The 21,147-nt window shown below is 38.8% G+C and overlaps 1 protein-coding gene across 5 annotated transcripts in view; it reads left to right on the plus strand.

Annotated features, from left to right (window-relative positions):
* The first annotated feature begins 697 nt into the window (after positions 1 to 697).
* USP34 (ubiquitin specific peptidase 34) overlaps positions 698 to 21,147 on the plus strand; it is a 371,878-nt gene continuing 351,428 nt past the window's right edge. For 3 of the 5 annotated variants that reach the window (XM_037806728.1, XM_037806730.1, XM_037806731.1), the window contains exon 1: positions 698 to 904. In XM_037806728.1, coding sequence (XP_037662656.1) covers positions 862 to 904 — 43 coding nt within the window. In that variant the 5' untranslated portion in view covers positions 698 to 861. The remainder of the gene's footprint in view (positions 905 to 21,147) is intronic. The other 2 variants (XM_037806729.1, XM_037806732.1) reach the window with 1 other exon arrangement.

Raw genomic sequence — 21,147 nt, forward strand, 5'->3', positions numbered from 1 at the left:
ATCAGCACCGATTCCCTTCGGGCGCCCGGAGAAAAAATGGCGAAGCGCAGGGGCGGGACACAGGGCGGTGCGAGTGACCTGGTTCTGGGCAGGCCTCCGAGCCTGGGAGTGGGCCGCAGTGGGCAACGTCGGGCAACCGCGACCCGCTCGGCGCTGCCGCCATCTTCTCCTACTTACCCGAACTCCCCCCGCGGCCGCGCTGGCTTCGCGTTTCCCTTCCGGCCGCTGACAGAGATCCGGGCTGGGCGGGGTGGGCGAGCGCGCCGAGGGGGTGGACCGAGGGCGGGGAGGCCGGACGGAAGAGGAAAGGGAGGGCGGCGAGGCAGCCGCTGCTGGGTGTGGAGCGGGCGGCGTGTGTGCAGAGGGAGAGGTTGGAGGGTGGGAGTGAAGTGGGCGGGAGGCGGAGGAATGAGAGCGCGAGGCGCTTCTTGTCGGCTTCTTCGCCCCGGCGGAAAGAGCCGAGCGCAGTCCGAGCGCTCTATTAAAATGGCGGCGGCGTCAGCGGTGGCCGCGGCGTTTGGTCGGTGAAGTGACTGTGCTGCTTCTCTCCCCGCCCGCCCCCTCCCTCCCTCTCCCCTCCCCTCGTCCTTCCCCCCCCTTCCCCGCCGCCGGCGCCTCTGCGCCCCTCCGGCCTGCGCACCTCCCCTTGCCCCCCCTCCTTTCCCCCGCCCGCTCCGGGGACCGCCGTCCCCCTCCCCCATTCTCCTGCTCCCCGCCCAGTCCCCGCCGCCGGCCGCCCTTGTCGCCTCCCTGCCCCGCCGGCCGGCCGGCCCCCTCCTCCCCCTCTCTCCCCTCCCCCCCGCTGGTAGGGATCAGTCAGTGCGATCCGAAGCGGGGGAGGGGGGGGGCGGCGGCCGAACGATGTGCGAGAACTGCGCAGACCTGGTGGAGGTGTTAAATGAAAGTAAGTAGCCGCTGCCGCGGCCTGTCGGGGTATACGGTTTGGGGTCCCTGCGCCGCTCCCCGGCCGCCACGGCCTGCGAGAGGCGCGAGCCGGGTCTGGAGGCGTGCGGGCCTAGCGGCCCGGGAAGGTGCGCGGTGGCGCGTCTGCCGCGGCGCCTCGGGCCCAGCTCGGCCAGGTTACCTGGACGCCCAGGAGGCGACCGCCGCGGAGGTCTGCCGGGCAGGGCCCGAACGGCCTCGGCTCTCGGAAAGTTTTTTCATTACAGGTGTCAATTAACGAAGGTACTAATGAGCTCTTCTCTCTCGCCTTGCTGGGAAGGTGAGGGGAGGAGGGGTCCGAGGACGAGGCTTTCCTCCGCAGTCCGACTCTCCGGCCGCTGTCTTTGGTTTTCAGCGTGGTGCCGAGGCCTTTCTTACCTGCTAATTTTCATTAAACTCCCTGGGAGGAGGGTGGTGCCCCCCCCCCCCGGGGTGTGTATGGGTGTATTAAACCCTTGTGCCAGTACTTAAATAACTGAAAATGAGCTGTGATAATGATGATTGGAATCTTTATATATATATATTTTTTAATTAATGATGTTTCTCCTGCGTGTACCATTTGCCGTTTTGGTGGTAAATTCTGTTTTACGATACTAAGGAGACACTGTACTACAGATACCATCCTGGAATAGCCATGGTTTCTGCACTTAATCTCCCGGAACAAAACGCTTTATTCCTTATATTTTTGATTATTAAAGAGGGCACATTTACCTTCCTACCCAAATTCTTTTATTTTATCCCAAACCCTTATAAGATGGCATTTCACCTTAAAGAAACACGGTATATTGCGAGTCAACTACCTCTGGGCCCAAAGGCCTACTTGGAAGGTGAATTAAATGAAAAGATTAATTTTCAAAAACTTGATTAAGAAAATATTCGTTTACAGGTAGTTTATGTGAGTTTTGGATTTGTGTTCTGCTGGTGATATTTTGAAAGATTTTCAAAGATCTGTATTCTAATAGGACTGTTTAAAACAATTGATTTATGAATGCACTGTCTTGTGTTTGAGTTTCACTTTTTTATGTGTTTGAATTTCACTTTAATGACCAAAGGCTAAATAATAAAAGTGGAAGGGTTCTTGTTTACTTTCAGCTGTGCATTTACCTCTTGACAGGTAAAAGGAGGCTTTTACACTTACTCGAGCTATACTTTCCAATATTTATGTCATCCTAAATTTTCTTAGAATTTTAAGGTTACCTACATTTATATGTATTTTAAGATGCTTTTATTTTTGGTGAAGGTGCTTTATGGTAGGATTATAAATGTAAGTCTTCAGTACTTATTTCAGTAGGTAATAATTTATGTCTCAGCTCTGAGTTATATGTTGATGACTTTGATTATGACTGTCATTTTCAAATCGGAAAGCAAATAGCTTTGCTGTCTAATATACATTAGGAAAAATGACTTAATTTTAATAGTTGTGTTGGTAATCTTAAAATTATTTTAAACTTAAGTTTAAACTTAGAACTTTTTAAACATCATAGTACCAAAAGATGTTAACTAAAGTTTGTAATTCTTTTATCATCTTTTGAAAAGAGATGGCATCTCACTCATAGTGAAAAGTCCTAAGGAAGATTATCTGGGAAACCACTAGAACTTTGGTTGGAAGCACCAAAAAATGTAATGGTTTAATGGGAGTGTTAGAATATGGAGCATTGAAAAAGATTTTCATTTTTATTACCTTTAAGTAAGTAGTTAGTTGAACCAGATTGACAAAATCTGGCAATGCATACCCTCTAAGAAACCTGTTTTAGTGAACAGATAAGAAAGATTTTCTGTTTGAGGATAAGTAGCAAACGGATGTCTCTAAAATACTTAGACAGTTTCTCAAGATTTTCTTTAAGGTCCAGTTAAAAGATTTTCCTCTTACACACTAATCTCACGGTGATCCTTTCATTTCTTAAAATTACTTCAACAATTTTATATATAGCTTATACCAAGCTATTACAACTTGTTTTTTTGTAGTTGTATTAACATTGTTTTCGTCCTTTTCTGTGTAGTTCCTACTAAGATCAACGTATCTAACTAAGATCAACATGATATCATATGGTATTACTGTATCTCATCATAGTTATGTTCATCCATGATTGGATAGGGGCCTAATGGTTGGAGCTTGATAAAACTTGAATTGAAGTACATTATATGTCTTGTAATATTGCTCACAATAATTATCTAGTAAGTCTGTCCTTTTTTTTCCCTATAGATTGAGCAAAGATGAGTATCTACTCAATGTTGTTTAGAAATTCAGTTAAAGTCTCAAAATAATGTGCTCATATTTATCTCTCAATATTTAATTCCCTGTGACAGTTTAACCAACTAAGAGAAGAAATAAAGATTTCTGTTTTTGGGTGGTGTATTTCAATTCGATGTTAAGACAATTAGAAATTTTTTTTTTTTTTTAAGAGCAAAAACTTTTTAGAAACTATTTCTTGTCAGATTTACGGTGATCATACTTAAAGAAGTCTGTCTGGACATACCATATATTTATAATCTAAAAACTTCATATTTTAAATGAAAGGGTAGATATAATATGGATAGTATGGCTTCATGTCAGATATACATAGAGTTTCTGATGAGGGTGAGGACTCATGAAATATTTTTTTAAATTTTGAGAGAATGTAATGTAAAAAAAATGGTAGCAAAAGGCTGTGAGGGTATTAAAATTACCAGTTATACTTCTAGTCCTGTTGAGAATTCAAAACTGTAAACTTTCACCATGGAAACATACACACATATGCAGACACCATTTTGCCTATGGGTTAAGAGCCCATTGAAGCCTGTCCATGAAGCCAGGCTAAGGACCCATGATTATGAATCCTTTACCCTCTTTGTTTTTATGGTCTTGATAGTTATCCTAAAACTTGACATTACATTGCAAAATAGCTTTTGGCTTTAGTGTTAAAATAACCAATCTCAACAATATAATATGTCTGAGTTTACATTTTTCTTTCGAATGCTTTTGTGTCTAATAGGAAAGGAATAAATTTAAAGAGCTTGGGACATATTGAGTGAATTTTGTTACTGTCAGTTTGTGGGGTTGCATTCGGTTTAGGAAGTAATTTTAAATGTAAATTCTTACGCTTGTTCTAGATATTAGCTGTGTTTGTAAGTTACTTTTGTGACCCAGTTCCTAGGTAAGTCCAAAGCATTTATGTATGTGGTAAGAAGTTACAGGCCTAAGGTTACGCTCTTAGCTACCACCATAGATAGCTGGAAAATTGAGGTCATTATTGCCTTGGTAAGGTACATTTCTCTGAGAGCAGAAAGAAATTGGCTTTAAATGTACATCAATCTTTTAATCCATTTGTATGCCGTCGATTTCATTCTGTGTGCTGCTTTAGTGGATTATAGTTTACCAAATGTTTAAAATGGACAATTCATTTGTTCCTCTTAACTATCCTTTCAGATAGACAGAGGGCAAGTATTGGTATGCAAATTTTAAAGGTGAAGAAATTGACTCTCAGAAAGGTTAAGTGACTTGTCAAAGATCATCTAAGCTAACATTGAGGTACTCTGATACCTGTATTTTCAGAATAATTCTATTTGCATTTTGTTTTTAAAGCAGAATACTTTTTTGAGCAATTAATGCCAGGTGCTTTCCTTTATGTGTCTCTTATTTAATAAACTTTGTGGGGTAGGTATTTTATTTCCCTTTTCAGATGAGGAAACTGAGGCTTAGAGTAAAACTTGCTTAGGGTCATATGACTGTTATTTGGTGGAGCCAGGATTTGAATAGGACTTAATCCTAGATTAGGCCAAAAATCCATGCTCTTAATAGGTATGCTATGTTGTATAAACTTTATGATGATCTATTTGAATGGAAGACGTTACTATGAGTAAACTGTGGTAGGCAGAGCAAAAAAATTACCATATTTTTATGTATCTACAAAAATTCAAGTTATTTCCATGGTAATTGTAGTAGGAATTTCAAAGTGGTGGTTAATGTAGCTGAATGAGAATCTTTTTTAATGTTGTTTGTGTGAAATAAACCCTTGGATCAACTACATGTTTCTAGGGTTCCTTCTATGGGATAATATATAGGTACTAAATGCATGAGGAAATCATTAGTAGCCATAACATTTTTTGTTAGATATTTAACTCTAAAATTTGAACTGATTCTTAAAATTGGAAAATTTGATTTTACTGCTAATATACAAGTCCCAAATTATGGATTTTTAGTCAACAAATTAATCTTGCTAAGTATATGTCCTCTTAAACCAAATATTTGAAATACTGGTTTTCAAAGATAATAGTATTCACAGTTTCAATTCATGTATCTTTATAATGTAACATAAAATAAGGCACCATGCTTATGTATAGTTGAGTACCAATAATGTGAGCTATCTGCATTGACCCTGTAACAATTAACTATTTGATAACTAGCTCTAGCACATTCATGAAACATGTTAATATCTCTTGTATGTTTAATAATGATATTATCTGTAGATTTACTTTATAGGTATTTCTTATTTTAGATTGATAAAGTAGTAAGACCTTATATTTTCAGAAAAGATAAAGTCTAAAACTTTACAATAATGACTAGTATGTGACAGACCGTAGTAAAATGGGCTGGGCTTTTTTTTCTTTTTCACTTCCTCGCTCATCTTTTCCTGATTATAAAGGTTGCATGTACTCATTGTAGACAAATTGAAAACTGTTTAAATTTAATCACCCATAATCTTACCGTCCAGTGATGATTACTGTCAATGCTTTGAAATATTTTTCCATCTTATTTTTTATGGATACTTACATTTATAAAATTTATAATATTATAAAATTATTTTATAATACATTATTATAAAATTAAAAAATTTGTAATATGTTTATAAAATTGAGATATTTATTAATATTTAGATTGTTTTACCTAATGTTGTTTGATCATTTCCCTTAACTTTTTTGAAAACAAGTTTTTATATATCTATAATATTCCATTTCAGATAAAATTAAATATTTCCCTATTGTGTATTTGTTTTCAGTTCTCCCATATTATAAATAAGGTTGCAGATGAGCATCCTTGTATGTAAATCTAACAGTTACATCTCTGGTTCTTTAAGATTGATTCCTAGATGTGCAATTGGTATCAACATTTTTTACAGTTTAAACTTTTTTTTTTTTTTAACTTGATTTTGAAATACTTTGAAACTTACAGGACAGTTACAAAAATAAAACAGACCCCATACAGAGAACTCCAATATACTCCCATCCCCCCACATATCCAGATCAACTAGTTTTAACATTTTGCCACATTTGCTGTATCATTCTATCTATCTATCTATCTATCTATCTATCTATCTATCTAACAATCCATTTTCTGAACACTTGAGTATAGGTTGTATATATCATGCTCCTTGTACACTTATTACTGCCATGCATATTTCCTAAAAACAAGGATATTCACATATGTAACCATCTTAAGTATAGTTATTAAGTTCAAGAAACTTAACAATGTAAAGCTTATAGTTCATATTCCAATTTTGTCATGTCCTAATTGTTTATGTTTGAGCCTTTCTCCTACCTTGTTAGAGCTCAGGTGTTGCATTCAGTTGTCACTGTCTCTTTATTTGCTCTTCTTTTTTTTTTTTTTAATTAGTTTTGGAAACATATCTATCTATCTATCATAAATTTTCCCATTTCCACCACTCCCAGGAATACCATTCAGTGGGATTAATCAAATTCACAATATTGTGGTATTTGCACCACCTTCCATTACTAAAACTTTCCTATCTTTCCAAGCAGAAACTATGTACCCGCTGTACATTAACTCTCTATTCTCCCAGCTTTTCCTACCACCAGCAACCTGTATTCTAATTTCTGTCTTTATGTGCTTGCATATTCTCCTGTATTTTCTTTGTAGTTACCATGGGGTTTCAATTTAACATCCTGAATATGTAACAGTCTCATTGGTTGCAATAGTATACACAAACTTCCCTCAAACTATGTTCCTATACCCTTCTGTCTCCCCACCTTTATGTAGTTCTTATCACAGATTACATGTTTATACATTGAGTGCAAAACCACTGATTTATCACTACATTTTTTTTTTTTTTTTTTTTTTGTAAGTCAATAAATTTTAGTGGTTAATTGGAGTTCTGGTCTAATGAAGACCTTTTGTTAACTTAAATATACATGGTAAAACTTACTGAGTAAATACAAAGATAAGCAAAACAGTACCCATAGCATCCAAACTTGTAAGCTACACCTAAAGCATTTAAACACAAAACATTGGAATACAAATACTAAAGAAAATAGAATTTAGTTATCTGTATGGATGTCAGGTAAAATTGTTTTAAGACAAGAATCCCTGTTGGGATAAAAATGCTCACTACACAGTGATAAATATGTTATCACAAAAGGAAGAGATAATTACACCTAAAACAATAGGTTCAAATAAAACTTGATAGCACTACAGAGGAGATTGCCATATATACCATTGTTATGGGAGAGTGCAATACATCCCTCTCAAAATTGATAAATCAAGCATAAAATTATTTAATAAAAATCTAAGAAATTTTAAGTACAAATGGATAATCTTAAAACAATGTGTATAGAACTCTGCATTCAGTGATATTTTAAATGAACTGAAAAATGTATAATTGACCATGTGCTTATACTAGCCCATGAGAATAATTTTAATAAATTATCAGTGAGTCTATTCTATTCAGCATGCATTCTCTTTTTTTTTTAGTCTTCATTTTATTGAGATATATTCATATACCACGCAGTCATACAAAACAAATCGTACTTTCGATTGTTCACAGTACCATTACATAGTTGTACATTCATCACCCAAATCAATCCCTGACACCTTCATTAGCACACACACAAGAATAACAAGAATAATAATTAGAGTGAAAAAGAGCAATTGAAGTAAAAAAGAACACTGGGTACCTTTGTCTGTTTATTTCCTTCCCCTATTTTTCTACTCATCCATCCTTAAACTAGACAAAGTGGAGTGTGGTCCTTATGGCTTTCCCAATCCCCTTGTCACCCCTCATAAGCTACATTTTTATACAACTGTCTTCGAGATTCATGGGTTCTGGGTTGTAGTTTGATAGTTTCAGGTATCCACCACCAGCTACCCCAATTCTTTAGAACCTAAAAAGGGTTGTCTAAAGTGTGCGTAAGAGTGCCCACCAGAGTGACCTCTCGGCTCCTTTTGGATTCTCTCTGCCACTGAAGCTTATTTCATTTCCTTTCACATCCCCCTTTTGGTCAAGAAGATGTTCTCCGTCCCACGATGCCAGGTCTACATTCCTCCCCGGGAGTCGTATTCCACGTTGCCAGGGAGATTCACTCCCCTGGGTGTCTGATCCCACGTAGGGGGGAGGGCAGTGATTTCACTTTTCAAGTTGGCTTAGCTAGAGAGACAGGGCCACATCTGAGCAACAAAGAGGCATTCGGGAGGAGGCTCTTAGGCACAACCATAGGGAGGCCTAGCCTCTCCTTTGCAGCAACCTTCTTCCCAAGGGTAAAACCTGTGGTAGAGGGCTCAACCCATCAAACCACCAGTCCCCTATGTCTGTGGTCATGTTAGCAACCATGGAGGTGGGGTAGGCGAATACCCCTGCATTCTCCACAGGTATATCTTGGGGTAAAGTAGGAACATGTTGGAAGTTATCACTACATTTTATGCATTTGCCTTTTAGATCTTGTAAGAAGTAAAAAGTGGAGTTAAAACCAAAAATAGAATAGTACTGACATCTAAATTTACCCATTTTGTTACTGTTGCTGGAGATTTTTATTTCTTCCTGTGGCTTTGATCTATTGTGTACTGTCCTTTTAACCTGCAGAATTCACTCGAGCATCTTTTGTAGGGCCCGTCTAATGGTGACAAATTCCCTCAGTTTTTGTTTATTTGGGAATGTCTTAGTCTTTCCCTCTTTTTTTTTTATTAAATTCAGTTTTATTGAAATACATTCACACACCATACAATCATCCATGATATACAATCCACTGTCCACAGTATGATAACATAGTTATGCGTTCATCACCACAATCTACCTCTGAACATTTTCCTTACATCAGAAAGAACCAGAACAAGAATAAAAAATAAAAGTGAAAAAAGAACACCCAAATCATCCCCCCATCCCACCCCATTTGTCCTTTAGTTTTTATCCCCATTCCTCCACTCATCCATACACTAGCTAAAGGGGGTGTGATCCACAAGGTCTTCACAATCACACTGTCACCCCTTGTAATCTACATTATTCTATAATTGTCTTCAGGAGTCCAGACTGCTGGGTTGGAGTTTGGTAGCTTCAGGTATTTACTTCTAGCTATTCCAATACATTAAAGCCTAAGAGGTGTTATCTATATAGTGCATAAGAATGTCCACCAGAGTGACCTCTCGACTCCATTTGGAATCTCTCAGCCACTGAAACTATTTCGTCTCATTTTGCATCCCCCTTTTGGTCAAGAAGATACTCTCAGTCCCACGATGCCGAGTCCACATTCATCCCCGGGAGTCATACTCTGTGTTGCCAGGGAGATTTACACCCCTGGGGGTTGGGTCCCACGTAGGGGGGAGGGCAGCGAGTTCACCTGTCGAGATGGCTCAGTTAGAGAGAGAGAGGGCCACATCTGAGCAACAAAGAGGTACTCGGGGAGACTCTTAGGCACCATTACATACAACTTTAGACTCTCCTTTGTGGTAATGAGCCTCATAAGGGCAAGTCCCGTGCTCGAGGGCTCAGCACATCAAACCGCCAGTCCCAATGTTTGTGACAACATCAACACCAGCCCAGGTGAGGATGTCCAACACATCCGCACCTTCCCCCAGGTCCTCGGGGCTGGGGAGGGGGAGGCTGTAAATATATTTTTTAATGTCTGCCCAAATTACTCTAGAATGTGTCACTATTTCATTCCAGCCTATACTAACCTACCGTATCTCACTTCCTATTCAAAGTTCCATGCAATTGTGGTGTCTGAACAAATTGACTGTAGAGTTGTACCGTTTAGAAAATTTAGATCCTGTACCAAATAGATATCTGTTCCCTTGGTCTCATATGAAAGTTGAAGTTTTAAAACACAATCAGTTTCAACCTTTATCCTTTAGCCTAACTTGCCCTGGTCTTAACCAGACCTGCTTCATTCATATCACTAATTGAAGTTTGGGCTCTTTTTCAGCTTTATTTATTTATTTATTTTTTTGACAGTGGCTGTATGCACTAATACTGACATTCATATCTGCCGAGCTGTAGCTCTGAGTTTCAGGTGTCTCAGAGATATGCATTGTTCCAGAGACTAATCAGGTAACACGCTAGGGGATCAGCATCTCAAAGTTTAGAGATAGGCCTTACAATTCAGCGATAGAGTTAAGTGCTGTAAGAGCTTGCAATCTAGGGACTATTAAAATTATTGTGTCCATGTTAGGCTATGTTCTAAGATTCAATTCTGAGTTTACACATTGTAGTTAGTCCATATTGGTGAGGCATCATCCCTCTCACCATGTTTTCTCCAACACTTTTACTCCAATATATATATTTTCCTACAATTTTATAGAGTTATATTCACATACCATACATTTATCCACAGTGTACAATCAGTTGGTCATGGTATCATAAAGTTGTACATTTATCACCACAATCAGCACTTGAACATACTGATTGCTACAAGAAAAATTGTTGTTTTTTTTTTTAGCAATAAGAAAAAATGATAAAAAGAAAAATAACATGTCATACAATACAATATACTACTAAGGACAGCAAATAACACCACTACCAAGAATCCCGTATTACTCCCCTATATCCCCCTCTCATATACATTTAGCATTGGCATATTGCCTTTGTTACATTTAATGGAGGTATATTACAATGTTACTGTTGACCATAGACTCCAGTTTGCTTTGATTATGTTTTTTCCTGAATACCATTCCTTTTTCAAATTTCTACATGGTTGACATTCATTTGCTTTCCCACATGCAAAAACATTTTTATATTTGTATATTTAGTAACAGTCATTGGCCACTCCAGTTTTTGCCACGTTCTACAGTCCCAGTCTTTATCATCTATCTTTACCTCTGCTGTGATACATTCTCCTATCCCACCTCTTTCAGCTTTAATCACAGACATCTTTGTTCAGTGTACTTACAATACCATGCTACCATCGCACAGTATTATGCTGTCTATTTCTGGATCTATGCAATCAATCCTAAACATTCTGTAGTCCTTCAGCATCAAATGGCTGATCTCTGCCCTCTTTCTATCTCCTGGTTGCCTGTGTTGTCAGCTTTTAACTCCCAAAGTTTGTTCATTAATGTCTGTTCATATTAGTGAGACCATACAGAATCTGTCCTTTTGTTTCTGACTAACTTCACTCAACATAATGTCCTCAAGGTTCATCCACATTATTACATGATCCATGTCTTTGTTCTGTCTTACAGCTGCATAATATTCCATCATGTGTATATACCACAGTTTGTTTATCCACTCGTCCTTTGATGGACATTTGGGCTGTTTCCATCTCTTGGCAATTGTGAATAATGCTGCAGTAAACATTGGTTTACAAATGTCTGTTTGTGTCTTAAGTTTCAGTTCCTCTGAGTATATACCCAGCAATGGAATAGCTGGGTCATATGGCAAATCTATACTTAGCTTCCTGAGGAACCTCCATACTGTCTTCCAGAGCGGTTGCACCATTCTACATTCCCACGAACAATGAATAAGTGTGCCTCTTTCTCCACATCCTCTCCAGCACTTGTCATTTTCTGTTTTTTGGATAATGGCCATTCTGGTAGGTGTGAGATGATATCTCATTGTGGTTTTGATTTGCATTTCCTTAATAGCCAGTGAAGTTGAGCATTTTTTCATGTGCTTTTGAGCCATTTGTATTTCCTCTTCAGAAAAATGTCTGTTCATGTCTTTTGCCCATTTTTTAATTGGATTGTTTGTCTTTCTGTTATTGAGATGCAGGATTCCTTTATATATTCGGGATGTTAAACCCTTATCTGATATGTGGTTTCCAAATATCATCTCCCATTGTGTAGGTTGCCTTTTGACTTTTCTGACAAAGTCCTTTGATGTACAAAAGTGTTTAATTTTGAGGAGATCCCATTTGTCTATTTGTTCTTTGGTTGCTCGTGCCTTGGGTGTGAGGTCTAAGAAACCACCTCCTTTCACAAGATCTTTAAGGTATTGGCCTACATTTTCTTCTAAGAGTTTTATGGTCTTGGTGCTAATGTTTAGGTCTTTGATCCACTTTGAGTTAATTTTGGTATAAGGTGTGAGATGGACATCTTCTTTCATTCTTTTGGAAATGGATATCTAGTTCTCCAAACACCATTTATTGAACAGGCTGCTCTTTCCCAGTTGCTTCGGCTTCACTGCCTTATCAAAGATCAGTTGTCCATAGATGTAAGGATCTACTTCTGAACACTCAATTTGATTCCATTGATCAGTATATCTGTCCTTATGCCAGTACCATGCTGTGTTGAGCACTGTAGCTTTGTAATATGCTTCAAAGTCAGGTAGTGTGAGACCTCCCACTTCTTTCCTCTTTCTCAAGACATTTTTGGCTATTCGGGGCACCTTACCTTTCCAAATAAATTTAGTTATTGGTTTTTCTATTTCTGTAAAGTAAGTTGTTGGGATTTGAATTGGTATTGCATTGAATCTGTAAATCAGTTTAGGTAAAATTGCCATCTTAACTATATTTAGTCTTCCAATCCATGAACATGATATGTTCTTCCATTTTTTCAGGTCTTGTTCAATTTCTTTTAGCAGTTTCTTATAGTTTTCTATGTAAAGGTCTTTTGTGTCCTTGGTTAAGTTTATTCCTAAATACTTGATTCTTTTGGTTGCTATTGTAAATGGGATTTTTTTCTTGATTTCCTCCTCTTATTGCACATTACTTGTGTATAGGAACACTACAGATTTTTGCGTGTTGATCTTGTAGCCTGCTACTTTGCTGTATTCATTGACTAGTTCTAGTAGCTTTGCTGTAGATTTTTCTGGATTTCCTACATACAGAATCATGTCATCTGCAAATAGTGAAAGTTTTACTTCTTCCTCTCCAATTTGGATGCCTTTTATTTCTTTTTCTTGCCTAATTGCTCTAGCTAGAACTTCCAGCACAATGTTGAATAACAATGGTGATAGTGGGCATCCCTGTCTTGTTCCTGATCTTAGAGGAAAAGCTTTCAGTCTCTCCCCATTGAGTGTGATGGTAGCTGTGGGTTTTTCATATATTGCCTTTATCATATTGAAAAAGTTCCCTTCTATTCTTATCCTTTGAAGTGTTTTCATCAGGAAAGGATGTTGAATTTTGTCAAATGCCTTTTCTGCATCAATCGAGATGATCATGTGGTTCTTCTGCTTTGATTTATTGATGTGGTGTATTACATTAATTGATTTTCTTTTGTTGAACCAGCCTTGCATACCTGGAATAAATCCCACCTGGTCGTGGTGTATAATTCTTTTAATGTGCTGCTGGATTCGATTTGCGAGTATTTTGTTGAGGATTTTTGCGTCTATATTCATTAAAGAAATTGGTCTATAATTTTCTTTTTTTGTAGTATCTTTGCCTGGTTTTGGTATTAGGGTGATGATGGCTTCATAGAAAGAGTTAGGTAGCTTTCCCTCTTCTTCAGTTTTCTTGAAGAGATTGAGCAGGATTGGTACTAATTCGTTCCTAAATGCTTGGTAGAATTCACATGTGAAACCATCTGGTCCTGGGCTTTTCCTTTTTGGGAGCTTTTTGATGACTGACTTAATCTCTTTACTTGTGATTGATTTGTTGAGGTCATCTATTTCTTCTTGAGTTAATGTTGGTTGATTATGCTTTTCTAGGAAGTTGTCCATTTCATCTAAGTTGTCTAGTTTGTTAGCATATAGTTGCTCATAGTATCTTCTCATTATCTCCTTAATTTCTGCAGGGTCGGTAGTTATATTTCCTTTCCCATTTCTGATTGCATTTATTTGCATCTGCTCTCTCTTTTTTTTTGTTAGCCTAGCCAGTGGTCCATCGATTTTATTGATTTTCTCAAAGAACCAACTTCTGGTTTGTTGATTCTCTCTATTGTTTTCCTGTTCTCAATTGCATTTATTTCTGCTCTGATCTTTGTTATTTCTTCCCTTCTGCTTGCTTTGGGGTTAGTTTGCTGTTCTTTCTCTAATTCCTCCAGGTGAGCAGTTAACTCTTCAATTTTTGCTCTTTCTTCTCTTTTAATATAGGCATTTAGGGCAATAAATTTCCCTCTCAGCACCGCCTTTGCTGCATCCCATAAGTTTTGATAAGTTGTGTTTTCATTGTCATTTGCCTCGAGGTATTTACTAATTTCTCTTGTAATTTCTTCCTTTACCCACTGGTTTTCTAAGAGGGTGTTGTTTAGCCTCCATATATTTGTGAATTTTATGACCTTCTGCCTTTTATTTATTTCCAACTTCATTCCATTGTGGTCTGAGAAAGCGTTTTGTATAATATCAATATTTTTAAATTTGTTGAGACTTGCTTTGTGACCCAACATGTGGTCTATCCTAGAGAATGTTCCATGAGCACTTGAGAAAAGTGTGTATCCTGCTGTTGTTGGATGTAGTGTTCTATAAATGTCTGTCAAGTCTAGTTCGTTTATCATACAATTCAACATCTCTGTTTCTTTAGTGATTCTCTGTCTAGATGTTCTATCCATTGATGAGAGTGGTGTATTGAAGTCTCCAACTATTATTGTAGAGGTATCTATTTCTCCTTTCAGTGATCGCAGTGTTTGCCTCATGAATTTTGGGGCATTCTGGTTTGGTGCATAAATATTTATGACTGTTATGTTTTCTTGATGAATTGACCCTTTTATTAATATATAGTGTCCTTCTTTGTCTCTTTTAATTGTTTCGCTTTTGAAGTCTAACTTGTCTGATATTAATATAGCTACTCCCGCTTTTTTCTGGTTGTTGTTTGCATGAAATATCTTTTTCCAACCTTTCACTTTCAGTCTATGTTTGTCCTTGTGTCTAAAGTGAGTTTCTTGTAGACAGCATATAGATGGGTCGTGTTTTTTAATCCATTCTGCCAGTCTGTGTCTTTTTATTGAGGAGTTTAATCCATTTACATTTAGTGTTATTACTGTAAGGGCAGTACTTTCTACTACCATTTTGTTTTCTGGAATTTATATGTTGTATCTTATTTTTTCCTCTTCTTTTACCTTTCCTGATAATCTTCATTTCTGCACTCTTCTCCAACTCTCTCTCTCCTGTCTTTTCCTATCAGCCTGTAGCACTCCCTTTAGTATTTCTTGTAGTGCCGGTCTCTTATTCACAAACTCTCTCAGTGTCTGTTTGTCTGAAAATGTTTTAATCTCTCCCTCATTTTTGAAGGAAAGTTTTGCTGGATATAGAATTCTTGGTTGGCAGTTTTTCTCTTTCAGTATCTTAAATATATCATGCCACTGTCTTCTTGCCTCCAGGGTTTCTGCAGAGAAATCTGTACATAGTCTTATTGACCTTCCCTTGTACGTGATGGATTGCTTTTCTCTTGCTGCTTTCAGAATCCTCTCTTTGTCTTTGACATTGGACAATCTGACCAGTAAGTGTCTTGGAGTAGGTCTATTGGGATCTGCTCTATTTGGGGTATGTTGTACTTCTTGAATCTCTAATTTTCTGTCTTTTATAAGAGTTGGGAAATTTTCAGTGAATATGTCTTCTGTTACTCTTTCTGCCCCTTTTCCCCTCTCTTCTCCTTCTGGGATACCCATAACACGTATATTTGTGCGTTTCATGTTGTCACTCAGCTCCCTAAGACCCTGCTCATATTTTTCCATTTTTTTCACCAACTGTTCTTTTGTGTGTATGAATTCGAATGACCTGTCTTCCAGTTCACTGATGCTTTCTTCTGCCTGTTCAAACCTACTGTTGTGTCACTCCATTGTGTTTTTCATCTCCTCCATTGTGGCCTTCATTCCCATGAGTTCTGCCATTTGTTTTTTTAAGTTTATGAATTCTTCTTTATGGTCAGCCAGTGTCTTCTTTATATCCTTCAGCTCTTTTGCTATGTCTTCCTTCATTTCATCAAATTTGTTTAGCATTAGTTGCCTCCACTCTTGTGTCTCAGCTGAGCTATTAGTTTGTTCCTTTGGCTGGTCCATGTTTTCATGTTTGCTGGTATGGCTCGTTATCTTAAGTTGTCTAGGCATCTGATTTTCTTGATTAGTTTATTTTGGAGCTTGTTTTCTGTCTTTTACCTAGTGGTTTTCTTGTTGGTTGGCTTTGTTCTCTGGCCTCTGTTATTCAGTTGAACTTATTCTAGACCTCTAACTTAGGTTCTATTTAGTTGATCAGAATTTTTCCCCTCTTGTTTTTTCTGTTTCTTACTCTGCCTCTGTGTAACCTTTTTGTGAGTGGGTCTCCTCAGATATGATCGACCCTAGTCAGATTTTCCCAGTCTAGTGAGGCCCAGGTCTCATTGGGAGGGTATGGAGTTTTCCTGAGAATGAGACCCTCCTATGAGGCCTTTAGAATTGGTACTTTTCCTCTCCTGTCCAGCAGGTGGCGGTAGCCAGCCCGCAGCTCCCCCACCAGTGTAAGGAGGTATGGAGCCTTTAGTTCTCCTGATGACTCTGATCCTGTCAGGGATGTGGCTGACTGAAGCCGGAATCTGAATTCCAGCCCCTGGGGTCTGAATTCCCAGAAGGAGGACTGCCAGTTGAACTGAACCTCCCTCCACTCTCCCAATCCTCAGAACTCCAGTTGTCTCTCAGAGGCACTATTCCCTTCTCCTCTCTCCTCTTTGGGGCCTCTCCAGGTAGATTCCTTGGTCAGCCTGAGTTGCCAATTAAAGATGGGGGTGGAGGCCTTCAGTAGTGAATACGGAATTCAAAGACACTGTGGGTACTCTGTCTCCCCCAAGCCCAGCCCAGTCCCCCAACCTGGGTTTTCCGATAGAAAATAACCACATATATTACTTTTAGATTAAAAAAAAAAAAAAAAGAAAGTAGAAAAGAAATCAAGAAAAAGAAAAAAGGAAAAAAAAAAAAGTCTCTTTTAAAAGTCTTTCCCCAGCCTGGAAGTTTTGTCAGTGTCAGAATAGAGCATTTAAAGATATGCTTTGGGCTATTGTCTGATAATTACTCTCCAACCGCTTCAGTTCCACCCCTGCCGGGGGCTATTGAAATGCAAAAAGGTAAGGGATCAGTGAGAAGCCAGAAGGGACAAAATGTAGGGGGAAAAAAAATGGCTTTTTTGGAGTCTGGGAATGGGTGCCTGCTTCTACGCGCCCCCACTTCTCGGAGCCCAGCCCTTCTTTAGCACCCCAGCTCCCAAAGTTAGTTAATTAATTTGTTGATTAATTCTGCAGTTGAGGCTGGGTTGAGCCTGCCTTCTTGCCCTCAGCAGATTGCTGTTTTTTGGTGTTTTTTTTTTCCCCCCTTTCTGGGAGCCGGCAGCAAGACAGTCTGTGAGGTCTGGGTGGGGAGAGGTGCCAGACCCCTGCTCCGGGGAACTTACAATGTTCGCTGCGATCTCAGCTTTTCCTCCAATTCCAAACTTGCGTCCAGTGTGCGACTGGTTACTGGAGACCCCGAAAACACTGTTTCATGTAGTTCTTGGGTAATTGCCAGCTGCTCTAGGGGAGAGACGAAATTCTGCTCCTCACCACTCCGTAATCTTGCCCCGCCTCCACCCTTTTCCTCATTTTTGAAAGACAGTTTTGGCATATATAAGATTCTTTTTTTGGGCAGATTTTTGCTTTGTATTTTAAATATGTCATCCCACTGCCCCCTTGCCTTAATGGTATCTAATGAGAAATTAGCGCTTAATCTTATTGACTCCCTTGTGGCTTTCAGACTTCTCTATCTTTGGCATTTGACAGTTTGGTACTGCTGGGCCTATTTGGGTTTATCCTGTTGGGAGTTCATTGAGCATCTTGAATATATATAGTCATGCCTTTCATTAAATTTGGGAAGTTTTCAGCCACTATTTCTTTGAATATTCTCTCTGTTCCTTTTTTCTTCTGGGAATCCCACAATGCATATATTGTTGGACTTGATGTTGCCCCATGGGTTCTTCAGGCTCTGTTCACTTTTCTTCATTCTTCTTTCTGCTCCTGAGACTGAATGATTTCAGTTATCTTATCTTCAAGTTCAGTGATTCTTGTTTCTGCCTGCCAGCATCAGTCTGCTGTTAAAACCGTCAAGGGAATTTTAAATTTCTGTTACTATGATCTGTGGCTCTATTTAGTTCCTTTTCATAATTTCCATCTCTACTGGTACTGTGTTTGTCTGCTGTTTTCCTAATATCCTTTGGTTCTTTGTTCATGTTTTCCTTTACTTCTTTGAGGGGGACAATTCTTTTTTAAGTCTTTCTCTGATATGTCGCAGATCTGGGCCTTGTCATTCATGGTTTCTAATGCTTTAATCTCCTCTTTTGCCTAGGCTATTGCTTCCTGTTCCTTTGTATGCTAGCAATGTTTGATAAAACCTGGACATTTTGATACATTAAAGTGTTTTTGCTGGAATTTGGAATGTGATACCTCGTCTTAAGCTTATACCTTGCTACTGTTATGACAGGGCTTTCCTTGTATGCTAGAAACCAAAAAAAAAGAAAAAGGTAAAAAAGAAAACACCTTTCCCTGTCTTTGCAGATTGACCTGTGGGTGTGCTCTCCTTCAGCTCTCAACTGAAGGAGAGCCATACAATGAGTTTAAGTAATATCCCCAGGCCAGAGCTTAGGGGTCTCCCTGATCCTTGCTGCACATGTCTTGTCTCAGGCATGCTTGGGTGGTACTAGTAATTATCCCATTTACATGGATACAAATGTCCCTGCTTCCCTAGGAAATAGTTTTTTCACTGTCCTGTGCATACAAGGTATGTCTGCAGCCAGCAGTTCCTTGCCCCAGGTAGTATGACTTGACTGCATTCCTGTAGCATTTTATTGGAGAGTTCCTTGAACTGCCTTTTATATGGCAAGTTATATGGGAGGAATCTCTTAGGCCACCACCAGGCAGATTGGGCCAGATATACATGCTCCCAGATGTGCATGAGGGTTGCTGTGTTCCCTCCAAGCCAGTAAGGGGTGGGGAGGGCCCAGCTGGAACACCAGGAAACCCTGTTGCTTTTAAGTGGCCTTTTTCTTGATTGGCGCTCACCTTGTTACTGTAATCCTTTAACTGTTCTGGACTTTGAGAAAGATGTTTCTGCCAGTTCTTGCTGGTTGTACAAGTTGTCTGTGGGAGAATGGAGCCTTGAAATGTCTGAATCTGCCATCTTGATTGGGGCGGGGCTCAGTGTTAAGTCTCTTCACATTAGCCATTTACTTTCAAAAATGGTTATACTGATTTCCATTCTTTAGCAGTGTCATCTTGGACACTCATCTTTACTGAATTTTTATACTTAAAGTGTTATTCTGGTAAAAATTTAATAATTAATTGTTTTCAAGTTTAAACACTTTAATATTGTAATTGCCCATTTGCATTCTTTTTTAATGAATTGTGTTCATTTCCCACTTTTCAGATTTTATTAGTTTATAAGAGTGGTTCATTTATTAAGTATATCAATCTTTTGGACATATTTGCTATGTACATTTGTTTTTGCTTTTTTGTATGTCTTTTTATTCTTGATGTTTTTTTTTTTTTTTTTTTTTTTTAAATTCAGTTTTATTGAAATATATTCACAAACCATACAGTCATCCATGGTATACAATCAACTGTTCACAGTATGATCATATAGTTATGCGTTCATCACCACAATCTATTTCTGAACATTTTCCTTACATCAGAAAGAATCAGAATAAGAATAAAAAATAAAAGTGAAAAGAGAATACCCAAACCATCCCCCCATCCCACCCTATTTGTCATTTAGTTTTTACTCCCATTTTTCTACTGATTTTTTTTCAATTTTTTTGACTTTGTTTATCAAAAAATTAAAAACAAACAGGCAAACAACAACCAAAAAAACCCCACAACATTTCAAACAAAGCAATGGATTAAGGAAAACAAATAACCACTTTGCTTCCAATATGTTCCTACCATACCGCAAGAAAATTAACAACCCCTAAGAAAACAAAGGAATAAGAGAAAAAAGAAACCTAAAATAACTCTATTGCTTCCAACATGATCTTACTATATCCAAGAAAGTTTACAAACCATAATCATTCCTGAGCATTCCCATAACATTGAGATTACCCTCCATAGTTTATCTGTTCTTATTAGATTATCATTCCCCCTCCACTAATTGGTATCTCTAGGTCCCCTACATTCTACAGTATAAAACATTGTACATTTTTCACAGAATTCACATTAGTGGTAACATACAATATCAGTCTTTTTGTGCCTGGCTTATTTTGCTCAGCATTATGTCTTTTTTTTTTTTTTTTTTTTTTTTTTTAATCTTCATTTTATTGAGATATATTCATATACCACGCAGTCATACAAAACAAATCGTACTTTCGATTGTTCACAGTACCATTACATAGTTGTACATTCATCACCCAAATCAATCCCTGACACCTTCATTAGCACACACACAAGAATAACAAGAATAATAATTAGAGTGAAAAAGAGCAATTGAAGTAAAAAAGAACACTGGGTACCTTTGTCTGTTTGTTTCCTTCCCCTATTTTTCTACTCATCCATCCATAAACTAGACAAAGTGGAGTGTGGTCCTTATGGCTTTCCCAATCCCCTTGTCACCCCTTATAAGCTACATTTTTATACAACTGTCTTCGAGATTCATGGGTTCTGGGTTGTAGTTTGATAGTTTCAGGTATCCACCACCAGCTACCCCAGTTCTTTAGAACCTAAAAAGGGTTGTCTAAAGTGTGCGTAAGAGTGCCTACCAGAGTGACCTCTCAGCTCCTTTTGGATTCTCTCTGCCTCTGAAGCTTATTTCATTTCCTTTCACATCCCCCTTTTGGTCAAGAAGATGTTCTCCATCCCACGATGCCGGGTCTACATTCCTCCCCGGGAGTCATATTCCACGTTGCCAGGGAGATTCACTCCCCTGGGTGTCTGATCCCACGTAGGGGGGAGGGCAGTGATTTCACTTTTCAAGTTGGCTTAGCTAGAGAGACAGGGCCACATCTGAGCAACAAAGAGGCATTCGGGAGGAGGCTCTTAGGCACAACCATAGGGAGGCCTAGCCTCTCCTTTGCAGCAACCGTCTTCCCAAGGGTAAAACCTGTGGTAGAGGGCTCAACCCATCAAACCACCAGTCCCCTATGTCTGTGGTCATGTTAGCAACCATGGAGGTGGGGTAGACGAATACCCCTGCATTCTCCACAGGCTCCT

The sequence above is a fragment of the Choloepus didactylus genome, chromosome 17 (genome assembly GCF_015220235.1).
Source record: "Choloepus didactylus isolate mChoDid1 chromosome 17, mChoDid1.pri, whole genome shotgun sequence".
Lineage (NCBI taxonomy): Eukaryota > Metazoa > Chordata > Mammalia > Pilosa > Megalonychidae > Choloepus > Choloepus didactylus.